The 18661-nt window shown below is 39.3% G+C and overlaps 1 protein-coding gene across 1 annotated transcript in view; it reads left to right on the top strand.

Annotated features, from left to right (window-relative positions):
* SPIDR (scaffold protein involved in DNA repair) overlaps positions 1 to 18661 on the top strand; it is a 200099-nt gene that overhangs the window by 49440 nt on the left and 131998 nt on the right. The window contains exons 7-8 of the mRNA XM_066547116.1: positions 6491 to 6747; positions 15967 to 16067. Of these exons, the coding sequence (XP_066403213.1) occupies positions 6491 to 6747; positions 15967 to 16067 (358 nt within the window). The remainder of the gene's footprint in view (positions 1 to 6490; positions 6748 to 15966; positions 16068 to 18661) is intronic.

Genomic DNA, 18661 nt, shown 5'->3' on the forward strand with positions numbered 1-18661 from the left:
CTCTGAAACTGTCCCGTTTGCTTTTCTTGTGATAACAGCTACTGGTATTTTTCCTTTGGGTTGAATCCTATTTTTGGGGTTACCTTTTAAGACAGTAGCTAATGCAGCTGTATTTTGACAGGGTTTGCAGAATAAATGGTGTCAGACATGGGTAAGACTTCCCCAGGAGCTCTTCAAAGGGAAGCCCAGCAGTGGTGTGTAAGGTTTGGTAGCTGACCTGCTTCCTCCAGAGATAATCTGAATCAATTTCCTTTACGATAGGAAGCTCTAGGCTGCTGGATGCAGTGAATCCTTTTTGATTAGTCATAGAAGAGAAGTCCTAACCACTTGTTTAAAGGTCTCAAAACACCATTAAAGAGGAGATGAGGGTGCAGTCTGTGACCAAATTCTGCTTTGAATAATTACAGTGTTGCTGCCTACACTTCTCCTCCATATTCAAGTAGATACCGCATTCTTCTTTGCTACTTGGCATAAATGATTTTGTGTGCTAATAACTACTGCATTCCAGCCCTGGGGTGGTGGCAGCTGGGAGACAGCAAAAATCATTCCCATGTCTGTGTGAAGGGAGATGTCACTGAGGTTTAGTGGTGGCCAGGCTGGGAGAGAGAAGCTCGGTGGGTGCTCGCTCTTGGAGAATCCCAGGGAAGTGCTCGAGGTGGCTGTCCCGGTGCTTGGGGAGCACTCGGCTCAGTTTCCTGTAATGGCAGCCACAAAGTGCTATGTGTGTGGAGCAGGACATGTCATTTCCTAGTGCACTGAACCAACACCACTGATAAATATTTAGGACAGATCAGATGGTCTGAGTGCGTGTGCTGGGGAGGAATGCAGCACTTGGCTAAACAACCAGGCATTATCTGAGATCCATTTTAAATATGTGCTGTCTCTGTAATAACACTGGGTGGTTGTTCCAGATACGAAATTTCAGTTAATCTGCTGTGTCAGTTTGGGCTTGCAAGTCCAAAAATACCTTATTAGTGATTTATGTCTTTCATTGTTCTTTTTTACATATGATTATCTCTGCCCACGCACCGCTACCTAATCTTGTATTTTTGCGTGCTGTTCCTGTGGTTATTCCATGAGAAGAAGGCTTGGTGTCACCCACAGAGTTGCACATGCCTAACTCTGCACTTCAACATACAGTTTCTTGTATGAAGGAATATTTGAATTATATCCCTCTAGAGTGAAAGTAGCTAGTTTACCAAGATTAGTATTCCAAATTATTTCTCAAGCTACTGGGAAAGTATATTTGGCATAGACTTCAGTGCTTCAGTTAAAGCTTCAGAAAACAGAGAGCTTTGAAGAGAATTGCAAGCTTTAAATCCTTTGTATCTTTAATTATCTTTATAGAGCTGAATAATATCCTGTACTATCTGTGTGCACAATGCTTGAATTAATTTTGTGTTGATTAATTGAGGGAAAACTTCTTTTCTTTTACCTTTACCCTACTCCCTGTAATCCTGCAAGCCAGCTGCTGGTGGAGTTAGCTTCGAGCATTCATTAGCATAGCCTGGGCCTTTGACATACTGCACTGGTGATTTATGCTTGTGAATATTCATTGTGCTAAATCCAGTGGCTTTTCTGCTCACTCTTGTTTTTTAGAGAGTACCATGCAAGATACAAGGTCTCTTTGCAACCCATAACCAGCTGCCTGGGGTAGAAGTTGGCTGCGTTTGAATCTCTTTGCAGGCATGACAGCAAAGTACCTGCAGTGCAAATGCAGGGAAGACTGGAGAAAGGAAAAGGCAGTAGGGTAGTCACCAGAGTTCACTGTGTGTTTGTTAATCATACTGTTATACTGGTCAGCTTCCACCATCCTGAGAGCTGTCATGAGAGGGCAGGTAGGGGAATTGCTGATCAAGTCTGAAAAACATGAGGGAATCACGAAAGGGAAAAAGCTAGTCCATGAAAGAACAGGCAGGGGGTAAGAGAAAATGCTTCCAGAACCAGAGGCAAATATACGTGAATGGACAAGCAGGAGGGAGATGCCACAAGATTAATTTTACTCTGTATGTACTGTGATCAGAGCCTGAAACTCTGAAATACTGTTGCTGTTTCTGACATAACTTGGCTCTGTGACCTTGAGAAAGCCTGGTTCCCTAAGGGTGCTCTGAGAAACACTCTTAGTTCTGCCATTTGAGCTAGGCTGTGGTAGGATAATAGGAGGGAAGACTTCTATATTATTTAGGGAAGGAAATGACAGACTAAGTGACCTCCATCTGCAAAAAGTTATATCAATGTCTATATAGAATTTGATATGCGTTTTTTGTCTCTAAGACATACTGCAGCATGCTGAAGTATCTTAGTTTCAGGTGATAAACTTGTTCATAGTATCTGTGAACTCTTATTGAGCATCTTATCTGCAAAGTATCTTCATATCTACTGGGAAATATTTACAATATTAACTGAATGTATGCAACTGAACAAATGGAAGTGTTTAATGGCTACAAAGGTGAGGTGTGGATACTGATGTTTTTCTGCAGAAATCACTGAGTGATGTGTCTTGGGAGAAAAGAAAAGGGAGATAAGAAACCCACACAACTGCTCACCACCTTGTCTCTGATTAGCAATCACTGTCTGAGAGCCTTTTAAAAATACCGATTTATTATTTATTTTAATAGGTTTGATCTGTTAGCTTTCTCTTTTTACAAAAAACTTTGTAAGGTTCTGCTTTCTGTGCTAACGCTGGAAACTTCAAATGGAAATGTAACGCTTCTCATGTTAACTTACTGCTATTTTATTGATAAAAAATATCAAGTGCTTATTTAACTCATCAAATACAGATTTTACTTGCTTCCATCACTATTGAAGTGAAAAGGTGATTTTTTCAGGCCTTCTAGAAGCAAACATTGTGCAGATTGCCAAGGTACTGCCAGAGAACTCACAGAGTGTTCAGCAAGAGGTAGCTGAAGCAAATCTCTTGAGGCTGAGGGAGGAAGTACTTGGTCACAGATGTAACGGCATAGTATTGTCTGTGCTGCATGTGTGCAAAATCTATGTGCTTGTGGAATGCCATCTTCATTCCACTGAAGTCAAGAGTTTTGTGTTTGAACAATTTGGGCTAGGATTTTAGAGTTTCTGTGGTTTGTTTTTGTTCTTAGTGAATGCAAATTGATACAGGCAAATATATGCGCTTTAGCAATCTTAGCTGCTTAGTTGGGATTTGCTGTTTCTCATTTTGGTTTCTATTTTTACATGTATACCATCTTCTTTGTTAACTAGACCTGTGAGTGCTGTCAAAAATATATCATTAATTAATTAATCTTGAGAGCTCTTTATTTTTTGATGCATTTTGATTTAAAAAATGCTTAACCTTAAAATATTGGGTCCTGGATGCTCCAATACAGTACTCAATGACTTCTTTACTTTCCTGTAGTCAAATCTTAACAGAAAAAATGGCAATAGCCTGTGTATTTATACTTGTCATTTTCCCTTAAAAGAAAGAGCCATAAAAGGGGAGCATTTGTAGCTTTTCAGATGACACAGTCACAGAGAAAATAGATTTATTTTAAAATCAAACAAAATGAACTATGTGTATTGTTTTAGTGATAAAGATTGAGGTCAACCCCAGATTTTTTTTTCAGTCAGCCCCTCGATATAGACAAGTGGCTAGCATGATGTAGAAGAGGGTGTTGTGGAAAGGCCATCATTGGAAATATAACTATATCTTAGTGAACAGTCTACTACAAAGTATTTGGAGGTATTGGGATATATGGGAGACAGTCATGAAAATCCTCTGGATCGGGGATTATTGCATTGGGATCAGGGGTCAGAGGAAGAAATTAGGTGGGGAAACTGAGCCTGTGTGTGGTGGGAAGCATTGTACTCTCAGCCACTGTAACCAAAATTACTATATTTCAAAATAATAAGCCATGTGGAAAACCAGTTTTAATTTGACAATTCTTTGTGCTTAGCAGTGGTGCTCTTCTGAAACTCTAAAAATGCAGAAGAAAAACATGATATTGCTGGGGATATTATTAAAAAAAATCAACAAAATAGCAACAAAACTGCTAGAAATTCTTCTTTGTGATGTTTAAGATATTGATAAAAAATGAAGAATTTCTTCACTATTTATCAATGATTGTTTTAAAGTGAATCAAAGAAATATTTATTTTTGCCAGCTTTTCCCCACCGTATTGTTGGTAGGCTTGCCAGCTTGTTTACTGGATATTTGAAAAATAATGTTTGATGTGTGTTTTGAAAATATTTTTCTCTTTAGACTAGAATTCTGATTATGGCTACAGTTAAAAAATGTACAGAATTGGAAGGCTAAGTTTTTGTTCTTTGTTTTTCTTCTGCATTTTTAGAGTTTCCTCTTTTAAGAAAAATTTCCAACTGACCAATTAAAAAAACATCAACAACAAAAAACCACTAACAAGCAAACAAAACAAAAACCCCAAAGTACGGTTTTCTTGGGGAAGTTCAGTCTAAACAAGTATACAGTAATATTAGCAGAAATTATTTATTAGACAATCTTTAGTTAGGAAAGCTTCTTAACGCTTAAATAGTCAGTGGGATTAAAACGTGCTTAATTTAAAGCACTTCCCAAGGGCTTTTCTCATTTGCATTTCACTCACTCAGAGAACATCAGGTTCACATCCTTTTTTTAGGTGCAGTGGATATCTTAGCTATTTGAGAAAAATTAAAGCATTCCTAATGCAAGTGAGTGCATTGGAATGGTGTTTTAAGAATGAAGTGCTTGCTTACTGCTTTCAGAGTCTTTGAAATCTTTTATTTCTGGCTCATTTCCAATATGAAAGTAGTTTGTTTTCAGAGAAATATTGTTGCCAAGGGACAGATGTTGACTGTGTTGTGTTTAAAGCAGACTGATATTAATTACATTCTTTTAGCTATTCTACTTCTCTGAGTAACTTTAAAAGGTCCTTCCAATTTCCAGAGTACTTAGGTAAGCCCTCGGAACATGAACACAGTGTCTCGGCATTTACGTGAAAAATGTATCAGAGAACTGGCAAGAGCTGAACTTATTTTTGTGCACAGTTGAGAAATGCTGTTTTCAGATGATTACACTAATTAATAACATGGAACAGCTTTAGTGAATTTAATGAATGCTGTGATTTCCCTCCCTTTCCTCTTTTGCCTTTCAAGTCTGTATCCGAGCCAGTTGTCAAACAGCCTCTGTGGAGCATTACTTACTGCATTTTACCAGAGGAATGGGGTAATTTTTTTCTGTGATTGAGGCAGCATGGTCTGGAGCAATGTCAGCCTTTGGGGTTTCCCAGTTTCCCACTGATAATGCAAAGTTAATATTTTGTGTTTGGGGTTTTGGTTCTTTCAAGATCAGTCTGAGTAACTTGCCTTGCCTTGTCTACAGTTTTATGCCAGCTTACTTGAGCTGGCCTAGTGCTGGTTGGTCCCAGTGACAGGACTGTCACTGCCCCACCAGAACCTGCAGACAGTGTTGGTTTGGTTGTTTTGTGTTTTTTTCAACTAGCTCCTGAAGACTGAGCACATCTCATGTTTCTTAGTCCTCTGCCTATTTCAGTGGTTTAGATCATTTGGTTCTGTACTTGGTAAAATGTCACTTTCCAAGTATTTTTGCTTAATACTCAGTACTTTAAGAAACACTGGGTGAAGAGAACATAATGCATGTAACAGCTGTCCAGAGCTCACCTTAGGGAGCCAACCCAGTAGCCTTAACCTGCTTCTGCAGGAGCCCTAGAGGGGAGCAAAATAAGCTCAGCCAAAGCAGGTGAATTTTCCCCCCCAGCCCTCTTCTCAGCCTTCCATGTCTCTACAGAGTTGTTTTTTCTGCCTTATCCTCTCATCCTTCCCTCAGTGGGATGAGTTCTGTGTGTCCTATGAGTTTCTGATAGAAGAGCTCCAGTGAGGTTCTGTGGGGCTGAACTCCAGCCCTGCTGGCTCTCAGCCCTGACTGCTGACCAGTGATCCATCCTCTTTGGAGCTACCTGGAGACAGCCCAACAGCTTATGCTCAACTTTTGAAACCTTCCTGGGAAGCTGTAGGCCTGCTGGATATGGATGAAGGCCTGCTTTAGTGTTCAAAATCATGTTTTAACAAAAGGTTACATACTTGACAGCTACAAGCTGTCAGTAGAGGCATGTGTTTCTTCCTTCCATTTAAACTATGGAAGCTGACCTTCCTGTTTGGTCGAATCCCAATACAAAGCTCTCTTTCTTTCAGCTTCCAGTCATGATCCCTGTCACTCATTAGCCTCTCTCTACTTCCCTCAAACTTGCCTTAGATAAAAACATTAGCCTAATTCTCCAGACCTAGTTATTTAAAAACCCTAAACGTTACTCCTCTCAGTTGTCCCTCAAGAGATGATTCTTATGTTCAGGAGTTGATGTTGACTGACAAAAGATTAATGTGCATTTACAGTGAAGTTGTCCAAGTTGTATTAATAAATTGGCATTCCATTTGTGGGTTACTGGGTAACATAAACCTGCCTACATAAATCTATACCCCCTCATTAGCCTTCTGTTCAAACAGCTTTTTGTCTTTATTCATTTAGGCAATTTCGACAGAAATATCTGAGTACTCCTCCGATAACGACAGCCTGGGAGAAGGAGAGGCCACCCTGGCCACCACCACTCCAGGATCCAGTAAGGGATTACAGCCAGGGTCAGGAGGGGACACGGGGGATGTCCCAGCACGACCGGCCAGCGAGTGGCTGAGGTCAGCACAGGCCCTTCTCTGCACCCCGGGGAAGCCGGCGGGAAGGGCCCCCAGAGCCCCCACTGAGTCTGCCAAGAAGAGGAAGCTACTGAGGTAAATGGACTGTCCACCTCAAGGATTTCTTTATGGCTATTTATTCTTAAATTATAAGTAAAACAATACCTGCCAAAGTGTTGGAGTGTGTTTCAAGGGTAAACATTTTAGAGACGCAAATATGAAAAACTTAAAGAATGTCATTTATCTGTAAACAAGCAAAAAAGGCAAGAAATAATAAATTTAAAATCCCTTGTGAAAGCTCTCAATCTTGAGAGCTGTTCAAATTGATTCCTGTTCAAATTGATTTTTGCACTTCTAATAATGCTTTACAGATGTGTGAGTGGACATACTTCTATTCTAGCTTCCAATAATTTCATTGCTTTGTGCCTCTCAAGAAAGTCTGCAAAAATGCTGCACCTCAGGTTTTAGGATATTTTTTTTTTGGTCCTCTCCAGATTTGTCAGTGCAAAATGATCCAAAATAATGTAGGAAAGGAGTGGATGAGCAGTAGTTCTGATGAGAGTAGGACAGAGCATTATGTAGGTAATGGGAGGATGTATTCCTAAGCTGAAATTTAAGTGTCTGTGACTAAGTTAAATACATTAGAAAAATATGTAACTGCTGAAAGAAAGTAGCCTGAGATGGAGCAGTTGAAGCCTGAAGTTCTAACTAATTACAGTGCAGAAATGGTCACTTGCTATATTGAATTAATGAAAGTTGTGTTAATTTAAATGGTATATGTGAAGATATACCTCAAGCTGTGGAGACCACAATTACAAATGGTGCTGCTCTACATCCCTATTGTTGTTTTAACAATGTGCTTCTCTTACAGCTGAATCTATGTACAGTAATCAGTCAATTACTTAAAAAGTAAACATTCAATTAATAGGCATACCTTATTTTTCTCCAAAATATTCTTGGCTATTTCAAAATGCTCTCTGAGGAAACAGGTTTGGAAGTCCTAATTACTGAGGATGTCTATACTTAAAAGTGCTTTGCTTATGCAATCAAGCTTTATTTCTTGTCACTTTAGAAAACATGCATACTCAGCTGTACTAGGTCAGACCACAGCTGTAACCCCCAAAAATTCCTTATAGTGGCCAGAAGCAAGCATGTGTGAATGTAATAGAAACAGGACAAGTGTACAGTGGTATTTTGCCCAGGTGCTCTTCCAGCTTTGAGCAGTTCCTGAGCTGTTTGTTACCATTAGTGGGTTTGTCTTTTTCTAAATTCCAGCTGCATTTGATGACCTTTACTATCAACAGTCTAAATGCAAAAAATGTTTTATGGGAAATATACTCTGACACAAGTGTATAAGAAAATAGATTGCTTTAAAAACAAAGAAAACAACAAGACCAAACCATCCACAATTATGTAGAATGTAATCTGTCTGGAGTGGCCAGAGGAGCAGAGCTTACAGGGCTTTTTACCTTCCATCCTGTGGTTCCACTTTGGATTCCTTTGGGAACAGGGAAGCAGGCAGGAAATTCCTTAGTTATGAGTGTTGTTTATCTAGTTATTTTTTTCATCCAGGTAATTGTCATCTTTTCACTCTTCCTGTTCAGGGCATTAATTCCATGTGTCTCTCCCATCCTCCCTTTTACTGCTGACAGAGAACATTTTCATTGGTGTGATAGCAGTGGATGTAAGTTTGCGTCCTCAATAGGAAAGCACAGGTTTTCTGTGCTGTGGATTGATGGCCATTTTGGGGAGTGGTTTGTCAGCTTCTTGATTGATTGAGTGACAATCCCTTCTTTGTGATTTAACAGCTAAAAGCTACAAAGCAGTCGTGGCCTTGTCATTTCTCCTTCCATCCTACCTCTGCTGCAGCTCAAGGCCGCAGCAGAAAGAGCAATGAGCAGGGGAATCATCCTGAAGCTGGATCTGGCCCATGAGCTCCCACGCAGATGGACCATTTGGAACTGCTCAGGAGGTGGAAGAGAGCCACAAATCTCTGCTTAGCCGGGCTCTCTTTCTCCAGGCCAGTGCCTAGGGAAGCATGGGCTGAGCAGAGATGGTGCAGGTGTTGTAGAGCTGCCATCTTCCTGTGGGAATTCCTGTGCTGTAGGTTCAACTCCAAATCCACAATGTATTGTGTAGGCTTTTTTCCTCGAGGAGTCCTTATGGAGGTAGAGTAGGTCTCCTCCCATTTTGTTTCCCCTTTGAAGAAAATAGGGAATATTTCTATTTTTATATCTCTTTGTTTGACATGTGTAAATTTATCTTCAAATATAGAGATATATTTTCAAGAAATTTTAGCTTATATTTTCTGTAGAAATCTTAGTCGTGTTACAATCTGCATTTATGTTTGCACTGCCTGATTGGAGCTATGCCTCTGTTACATCAGTGGGTACATTTTTCTGGGTAACTTCAAAGAAACCCCCCTCCAATATCCCCCCTAAATCCCTAAATCCCAAGCAAAACCAAACCAAATAAAGAAAAGGACCTTAACAATCTCTGGAAAAATTCAGATAAATTCCTTTCTACTGTCCTTTCTTCCTGGATACCTCCTGGTGCTAAAATGGAAATGGATAGTTGCCTGGATGGGAGGAAAGAGTATTGTTTGTTTGACCCTATCACAGATAGAGTTGTCATACACTAAAAAAATTGATATACAACCAAAGCAACAGAAATCTTCAGATGTAAGCTAATTATGGATGATTAAAATAAATTTTTGTGATCCTAGCATTGGAAATTTGACTGTAAATTCAACACCTTTGAGTGTAAATAAAATGAGAAGCCCATCTATGTCCCCAGATCCACATGCACAATATACAGTGCTGCTGCTGCTGAGCCAGATTTGAAGGAGCATGTTGCAATTCTCTTCTGTTAGGGGTTAAGTGGGGTTTTGGAAGACAATTGGTGTCTGAAGACAAAAATGATGTGGTGAAAGCAATTTCTCCCCCACCAGATCTACTGCTAAATTCTCATGTTTTCTTGGATCCCTGTAATGTTAGTTTTTGTTTTCAAAAGTGTCCTAAGTAAAGATTATTCTTCTTTCTACCATGGTCCCTAGGGGAGAGCAGGTAGTCTGGATGGTGGGGTTTGTCCTTCAGGGGTGTTGGTGGCTCTGAAGAGCTGTGCTGTGGGAGATGCCAGTTTGTCACACTGAAAGCAAAGCAGATCATCTCTTGCCCACAGCCATCAATGCCACTGCTTGGGACATCCTCCCCTTAAACACTGATATTATGTGGCTGTGTAGTTGCCTTCCTCTATTTAAACAAGCCTGTTGGTGGATGCAGTGGGAATACATAATTTTCCCAGGTGCACTGCCAGATCCATGGCCTTGGACTGCAGCTGTGAGCTCCTAAGTGAGTTGAGGATTGGGCACTACTGGTGGTACCTGGTACTGAGATGAGCAGCTGTGGTGATCAGGTCAAGAGGGGTTGGGTTTACATGCTCCTGCCCTTTTATTCCATCCCAAAGCTGCAGTTTCTCAGCTTGAGTCAGCACTTCATGGGAAAATTATGCAAATGATTTGTAAACCTGAGGGGAGGGAGTATATATTGCAAAGAACAGTTTTCAAGAAATTCTTCTTGTTACATTTGAAATCCATGTTAATGCTATGAGGTGAAATGTCTAAACTGTATTAGTTCAAATCCTTTCAAAGTTCCTGTGTGAAAGAATGGAGGAATGTAGAGTATTGCAAGTTTTAACATTTATTACATGTATTGAACAAATAACTGGGTTCATTCAGTATTTGTAGAGAAGAAAACTCAAAATGCATGTACTCAGCTCCTCTTGTCTGCAAGTAAACCTTTCTTAAATGTTTTCTGAGTTTACTTTTTCCATTAAGATTTTATTTCCACCAGAAAAAAAAAAGTCTGAGGTTATTGTAGGAAATAAATATCTTAAATTATAAAATGTTAACTCTACATCTAAATCTGTCATGTTGCAAGAGCTTATAGTTCTGAGGAATAAGCTTTAGCTTTTTGTTTGGTTTTTTGAGTACTTGAGTGGCTGTTTATAGTTCAAGAGAAACAGGATTTCCCAAGATTTTATTTTAAATTATCTTATATCTGCTTGTGTGCAGACCACATACAAATCTGATCAGCTAAAATTAACTTTTGTTATCAAAAGAGGAGAAAATTACAGAATGTCCTGGTACTATGTGCAGTAAATGAAGCCCAGTTGTTACATGAGGCCAACTGAGGTCCTGAAAATAAAGGAAATTGCCAAGGGAAGAGGTAGCTGGTACAAATGAAGCAGACTTTTACTCTAAAATTTGGACTGTTCCTTCTTTACATGCATCCACAAGTGACATGAGGATGTAACAACAATGGACTAGCCCTTTGGATGGTCATGTTTTTATGCTAATTTTAACTATTTCTGTAGCTATTTAACTTTTCTTTGCTAGTGAATTTCTTGTTGGATTAGGAAAATATAAATGAAGAATATCATGGCTACAGTACAGATGACTTGTCATCACTGGCAGTGTACACAGTAAAATTATTTTGCCCTTAGAGGAAGTTAAATTGTATTTTCTCTTTTAGAAAGTGTGGATGGTTTCAGTGGGCCAAATGTCTGGTGCTAATGGGAGAAAAAAGTACCATGTTTGTCATTGGTCACAGCCAGTACAGCTTCATGAGGGAGAAGTCCTGCTTGAAAACCCTTCTGTGACAGGGTAGCCCACCCAGCTGATCTAGGGAAGCCAGTAGATGTGATCTTTTTGGACTTCAAAAGCAAAACTTTTGGTACTGTCTCTCACAGTACCCTGCAGACCAAATGTCCAGCACACAGCTGGATAACCATGCTCAGTGATGGGTGAGCAGCTGGCTCACAGGCTGGAGACAAAGGTTACAGTGAATGGGGTGATCAGGCTGGGGTCTGGTCACCAGTGGGGTTCTGCAGGGCTCCATCCTCAGCCCACTTCTCTTCAACATCTTCATTAACCACTGGGATGCAGGATTCAAAGGGACACTAAGTGAGTTTGCCAATGGCACTAAATTAGGGAGTGCTGTCAGCTCTCTTGAGGGCAGAGAGGCTCTGCAGAGAGACCTCAACAAATGAGAGGACTGGGCAATTACCAACTGCATGAAGTTTAACAAGGGCAAGTGCCAGATTCTGCACCTGGGATGGGGCAGTCCTGGTCCTGTGTACAGACTGGGGAATGACTTGCTGGAAGGCAGGTCCTGGTCACTGGGAATTTGAACATGAGTCATTGGGGCCTTTTTCATTTCTTCAGCAAGTGCCCCATGAAGTGGAAAGGAGTCTAAAGGGACAGCTGAGTGTCAGTCACTTCACCAGTTAACGTGAAAGTAGGAGAGAAGATTTCTCCTTGCTTTGAAATGAGAGAAGATGGAAATTGCCCAATCCTGAGATGGGGATATATATTTGTTTTGAATTATATGGAGTCCTGTGTATACTGTGTACAAGGAGACAACTCAGTAGAGAGTGTTGACTTCAAATTAAGTCTGTAAAGAAGTAAACTTGGATGAATAGGGGGTTATTTTTGTTAAGTGCCCTGCTGAATTAAAACCTTACTAAATAAACACAAGGAGATCTCTAACACTTCAGAAAGATTGAAAATTACTTTTCAAAACACAGCAGACTCACTAATGCTCTTTTGTTGTTGCTTTCTATTAACTTTATTGGAGTTGGGAGATAGGAATCAGCCTGGAAGTTACAGATCAGGCTCAGTATTACTTTTTGGTCATAGCTGTCACAAAACTCTTCAGTCTTGCTGTTAAAGTTTGTGGGTAGGACAGCTGCCAGAACTTGAGCTGTTGTACAGGATGCTGAGCTTTCTTATGGTCATCAAAGCTTGTTTTTCATGTGGATGTTGTTGGACATAGACAGTAAAGGCAATGTGTTGTTTTAAATACAGTATTTCAACAAGCTCAGATTTAGTATGGAAATAGGACATGAATTGCTGCTTTTAAATCTGTGTGCCTTCAGGGAATTAAAGGAACAAAATAGTTGTACTGGAAGTTTTGTGATCAAAAATAAAAAGGTTGTGGGCAGTGGAGATAGTATCTGAGCAGCTTGACTTCACCAAACAGCCTTTGCATTAACAATTTGCCAAATGTGTTCAATTTGCTCATGTTAAAACATTTAGGGGGCAAGTTTGAAGTGCTGGTCCGGAAAGTATACATCCTAAACTAGTTTTTATTATTTCAATAAAATAGTTTGTCAGTTCCCTTGATTACAGAATTGATACATTAGTAATCAAAATATATTTGCCAATTTTATACACATATCCCCCAGAAGCTGGCTTACCTCTTACTGCCCAGCCAGGAGTGACTCTGTCTCTGTATAGGTCACAGAATGACACAGTTCATGCACTAGTGTTTTACAGGGTGGGCACCTGTACTGTTTTGGAAGGAATGAATGGTTTTCAAATGCTGTTGTCAGCAAATCTGTTACCTTGTGTACCAGAAATCACCTTTTCCTTTGTTTTATATGTTTGAGCCTAAAAGGGGGTTGATCATTATGGGTTGTGGTGGTGTTTAACATCCTTTGTTTCTACCTTTTTAAAAGAAACAAACCATAAAGTACCAACTGTTCCTCTGGCCATACAAAGTCTTTCTGTGCATGGCATGTCCTTGTACTGTGTTTTCTAATTTCATGATCTATGAAACAGTATAAAAACAACATTTCCAATGACCATCTGAGAACCTCTCATAAATGCATTCTTAGTTATATTTTGTTTTCTGCAACCAAGCAGAGGCAAGTTGCTTTATGATGTTTTCTGTTTAAACTATTTTTAATCACATTTGGAATGTGAATGGAAGGATGATGGTTAATAAATATCAGTGCACTTAGCACAGAGGGCTACTAAAGAAAGTCAGAATTTTACTTTTCATATACCTTTGTGATAAGTGGTATCCTAATGCAGTTATGGTCAGCAAATTAGTAATGAAATTGTGAGCATCAGTGGAACACTCCTGGTAGTCATATCAGGCCTAAAACAGGAATGATGTCTTGCTGTTGAGTGCAGTAGCCATGGAATCAGAAACTTGCTTTCTTTCCTTCATGCTACAGGGCATTCCTGCCATAGGTGTAACAGTAGTGGGCTTGCAGAAGAGTAGGAACTGATTGATTGGACACAACCATAGCCCTGTTCAGGAAAAAAAAGGGGAAATTAGGCTGTAAGCCAATAATAGCTGCTCTCTTCTGCAGGCTTTCTTGAAGGCTTTCTTGCACTTTGAACAAATAAAATACATTTCTCTGACTGGCATCTGTGGAGGGAATGAAGTAGGAGAACACTCATGTTGAACAGTTTTCTTTCAGCAAAACAAGTGTTTGAGCTACTAACTGTGTAGTGTATTGCTACAGCCCGACCACAGAGTGCAGATGCAGACTCATGCATGCAAGACTTTCAAACAAACAATCTGAAAATGCATTTTACTGCTGCATTTTTAAGCCTAGCTGAGCAGGTATCTACCAATTCCAGAATGGCTCATGTAAGCCACCAGCCAAGCTGAGTTACATCTGCATCTGAGAATGGTTCCCTGGTAAGAAGAGAAACTGGGTGGCCCATTTGTTGGAGTCTGTACAACTGTTTGCCCACAAGTGTTGTGGTGTGGTAATGCTTCAATGCTCAAGTTTGGTGGGAAATGTGGACAAACACAGTGTTATCAGCAGAGTAGTTTATCCTGTGTGTATGAAGTGTATGAAGTCTTGTGCTTGGCTGTGCTGCTCTTGGAACTAAAGCTTCCATTGCACTTCTGTATTGGCTCTCAGTCTTAAAGTCCTTGCTGAAACCAGGATTAAACAAGGTTGTTAAGCTTACTTGGAACTTCACTGGAGCCCAATATTTTCTAAACATTTTTGTTTGTTTTCCTTCTAAATATAGCACGGTTCATAGCTTGTTAAGTGTGGGTTCATATCTTGTTAATTCTGGGCTCTCTATTTTGAGGCTTTGGGGATTTTCTTCCTCTGAGTTTCTTTCCCCTCTGCCTGGCACCAGCCATAGAGATGTAGCAATGTAAACTGCAAAACTTCTATAGGTCATTTTGACTTAAATAAGGCTCTTGGTAGTTCAGAGTTCATTCTGTGATCTACTACTTAGATGTTTAGCCATTGCATCTGAAAATCCTTGTGATGATTATAATTTTGCAAAGGATATAGTTGTTCATTAAAAATTCAGCTGATACTCCTAACTACTTTTTATAAAATGTGTTGACTTGTCTGTAAATGAAATTTCTTAATAACTGGTAACTGAAGAGAGATTTATTTTATTTTTTTTACAACTCACCTGAAGTCCTGCTTAGCCTTTTTAGCTCCTGCTCAGTTTCCACAGGTGTGTGTCTTCCCAGTTTCACACTTATGATGTGAGCTTTACCAAGGTATTTGTCTTTTTTAACTAAGCCAAAAAATGTTCATCATGCATGCAAACAGTCATAAGGTGGTTGTATGTTATCTCTGTTGATTCCTTAACCAGTTTAACTCAAGGACACATTTCACCTTGGTAGAAATCTTTATTAATATTTTCCGTAGTACTTGTGGAGAAAATTTACACTGCAACAAAAGAATGAAGTAGGTCTTTATGCAAATAACTTCTTTGAAGCCAAAGAAAAATGCTCAAACACTCCCACAGTAGTCCAGAGCTCTTTGTAGTAGCCCAAAGACAGCTTCCAACACATACATCTTCTTGTTCTTAAAAGTGAGAAATTATGTCTTCTGGCTTTGAATCCAAGGGTAGGAATTGCTTTAGTGTTACCTTAAGTGTATTTGTGCTAGATGCCACTCCTCTGCTCCTCACCTTGGGAATGCTAAATTAATTTCGTCTTGGAGAGTGTTCAGACCACTGAAACTGCACACTTGACCCAGCTTGTGAAGTGAATCATAGGGTCAAGTATGGGTAAAAGAATATTTTTGTGATCACTCCTTGCCAACAGACAAACAAATCTGTGAGGGAAAAGAAAACCCAACCTGTTATAACTAGTGGTTACACTGGTTTGTTTTGAATTTGCAACTGTCTCTGGTTTCTAATAGGATCTGTTCATAAGTGCAAGGGAAAGTTAGAAACCTCTTTTTACACTCCTCATACTGGAGACATGACTGAAAACATGAAGGTTTTGAACACCCAGATACTGAAAATGTTTTGTTGCATGTATTGACCCTAGGTGTATGTTTTCTTGGGAGTAACTCCATTGGAAAGCTCAAAATTGGGAGAACTAATCTACAAAACATAGTTTTACTGTATGATTCTGTTTCTAAGGGTCAAAGCATACATACATATATATACATATACATCTGTCCTTTGGCTTGTCATTTGGCAAACCAAATACTGATTCCTGGCAAAGCTGAGCATTCCTTTATTCTCTGCAGAGGCGGCCTAGCTGAGAGGTTATGTCGGCTCCAGAACAGAGAAAGATCTGCCATTAGCTTCTGGAGGCATCAGTGTCTTTCAGATGATAAAATCCCCTCAGGTAAGACATAACACAATGCCACTGTGAAAGTATTATACCTACATGTATGTATCTATGGCCTATGTAGGGGGAAAAGTGAAGTTTATATTATTTGCTGGTCTTTCCTGACTTGGGTTTAATGCTGTAGTGATGGTCGTCTGAGCATTTCTGGTAAATATGAAGGTTTCTAACAACTCAGTCATCATTTCAATGCATAAAGTAAAGGATATATTTTAAGTAGCCTCCATCTAAGTTCTTCACAGCTCCTTGATTTCCAGCATCACATGGAAAAAGTGTTTTAGCAGGTAGTAGGACAATTCAAGTTTTAATTTATGGATGTTCAGATTTTTTTGGTGGCTTTTTTTCTTTATAACCAACCTTTCTTCTTGTTTCTTTTTACTTTGTGATCACTTCTTGACAACAAACAAACAAACAAATGGATAAAAATTCATGGATAAGTGCTGAAATTGTGAGTGGCACTAAGTGTGAACAAATAGTACACAACTATGAAATGAGTGTGAAGCATAACTACAGTGTGCCCATCAACAGTGGGAGTCATGCAAATTAGTTACTGGTGACTGATAGCAGCACTTTCAGTAGTGTTTCTTGAGAACTAATGGATTCATAGATTTTAAGTATAAAGAAGTAGTTAAGTTTTTTAATCAGCTTCTGTGTGTGACTATAGTCTACAAAATGTCACATATTTATTCTGTATTAAGCCAACTGCTTGTTTTTGAGCATATATTAACTTGCATTTATTTTTCAGAAAGTCCTCTGGTCTTAATTTGAAAACACATGGATAAGTGAATCTAAGTGAATCTATCATTTACTTTGAGAGTTTGTCCCCAGTTCTACTCCCAAATTTTTAAAGGTTGTTTTTCTTCCAAATCTGAATTTGTCTGGCTTCAGTTCCCCTCTTTTGTTTCTTGTTTCTCCCTTAAAGAGCTCCTTAGTATGTGAAATTTTTCCTTTCTGGCACTTGCATAGCAAAACCTCTGCTGCCTCACAATTTTCATAAACTAAACAGACTGAGCTTTTTAAGGGTCTCTAAAGCATTTTTATTAATGTTCAAGTGACTTTCATGGCTTTTTACTGTACCTCTCGAACTTTTCAGAAGGGTCTTAAGAACAAGGATAGCAATTCTATGTGTTCTTCATACAATACATAGCAACTCTCTGTGTTTAGTCTCATTAAAATCATTGGCCAGCTCCAGTTCACTTCTCGGCCTCCAGGATATTCAAGGCCTGTGAGAAGTGTTTGAGTCTAGTTTGGCTTTGGTCACAGCATGGTGCTGGAACTTCACCTGGAATCAATTGTCCAGTATGATTTTGGAACCTCTGCAGCTATTTTTTTCTGAGATGCTGTTTCCCACTCTCCAGCTACTCTTTCTGCTTCTTCTGCCTAAACACAGGGAAGTATTTGTGCCGTATCATGGCTGATTTTACTTAAGTGGTGCAGCCGACAAGGCAGTTCAGATCACTGTATAGCCAAAGCCTGTCCTCTTTTAGTCACAGATTTGCTTGAGTTTGTGGTATTCACACAGTTATGTCACTGATGAAACAATAGCATGAGTGTTTACTTGCGAGTCCTGCTGGAGCTGCTGTTACTCAGTTGTAATTCTCCACTGGTAAAAAGTCTAACTGTAATTCACAAAGTTAGCTCTCAGGATTTAAATTTTTTTTTGCATTCCACTCAAAGAGTGCGTTACTCATAGTGAAAATGGTTGATTTTTCATAAGAAGGTTGTATGATTTAAGGTTACACCCAAACTCTTGGCTAAAGCTTGGTCTGAGTTTCTCACTGGAGTTTTAGAGGGCTTACATCCCTTGGCCATTGCATGCTCTGTGTTCAAAATGCCACCCATGCAGAATAGCATGTTGTATTTCTGACCTTAATTCCTTATTTTTCCAGCCACTTTGCCTAGATCTGATGTCAGGCTAGTTGGTCTCCAGTTATTGTAAGCCACTTTGTTTGCCCTTCCTGAACAGTAGCACAATATCATCATCCTTTCAGTCTTCTGGAATTTCACCACTATCTGAATACACTCTAGAAAGTGACATCAGGGAACCAGAGATGTCTTTAGCCAGCTCTTTCTAGAAATGCTATGCTGAAAATTGCATAGGCATGCTTACTTAAAAAACCATGAGAGGTTACTTCATCATTCTTATGTGGTGTGAGGACATCCTCTCACTGCTTCTCAAGTATGGAACAGAAATAGATATTGAACAGGCTTGCCTTTTTTAATAAAATGAAAATTTTAATGCACTTTGTAGTAACAGACCTCCAACATTGCTAATATTCTTTTTGTCCTAGTTTCACATGTGTCATTACAAAACCTTGTGTTTGGCTGCTCACCATTTTGTTAAACCAACTTCTAGGCTGAAATATTCCATGCTAAACATCTGCCCCTGGCTGAATTCCTTTCTTTGATTCTTCTTTTTTCTTTCAGAAAATGAGTCAGAATTCGTTAGCATTTTATGAGAAAAATGGCTATGGGAAAATACCTTGCTCTGTTCTTAAGTACATTTAAAGAATTCTGATGAGTGTCTTTAAGATGATTTAGTTTTGGCAGAAGATGAACTATTTCTGGGATATGCCTTTTCCATCATTTCAAAA

The sequence above is a fragment of the Molothrus aeneus genome, chromosome 1, assembly GCF_037042795.1.
Source record: "Molothrus aeneus isolate 106 chromosome 1, BPBGC_Maene_1.0, whole genome shotgun sequence".
NCBI classification, from domain to species: Eukaryota; Metazoa; Chordata; class Aves; order Passeriformes; family Icteridae; genus Molothrus; species Molothrus aeneus.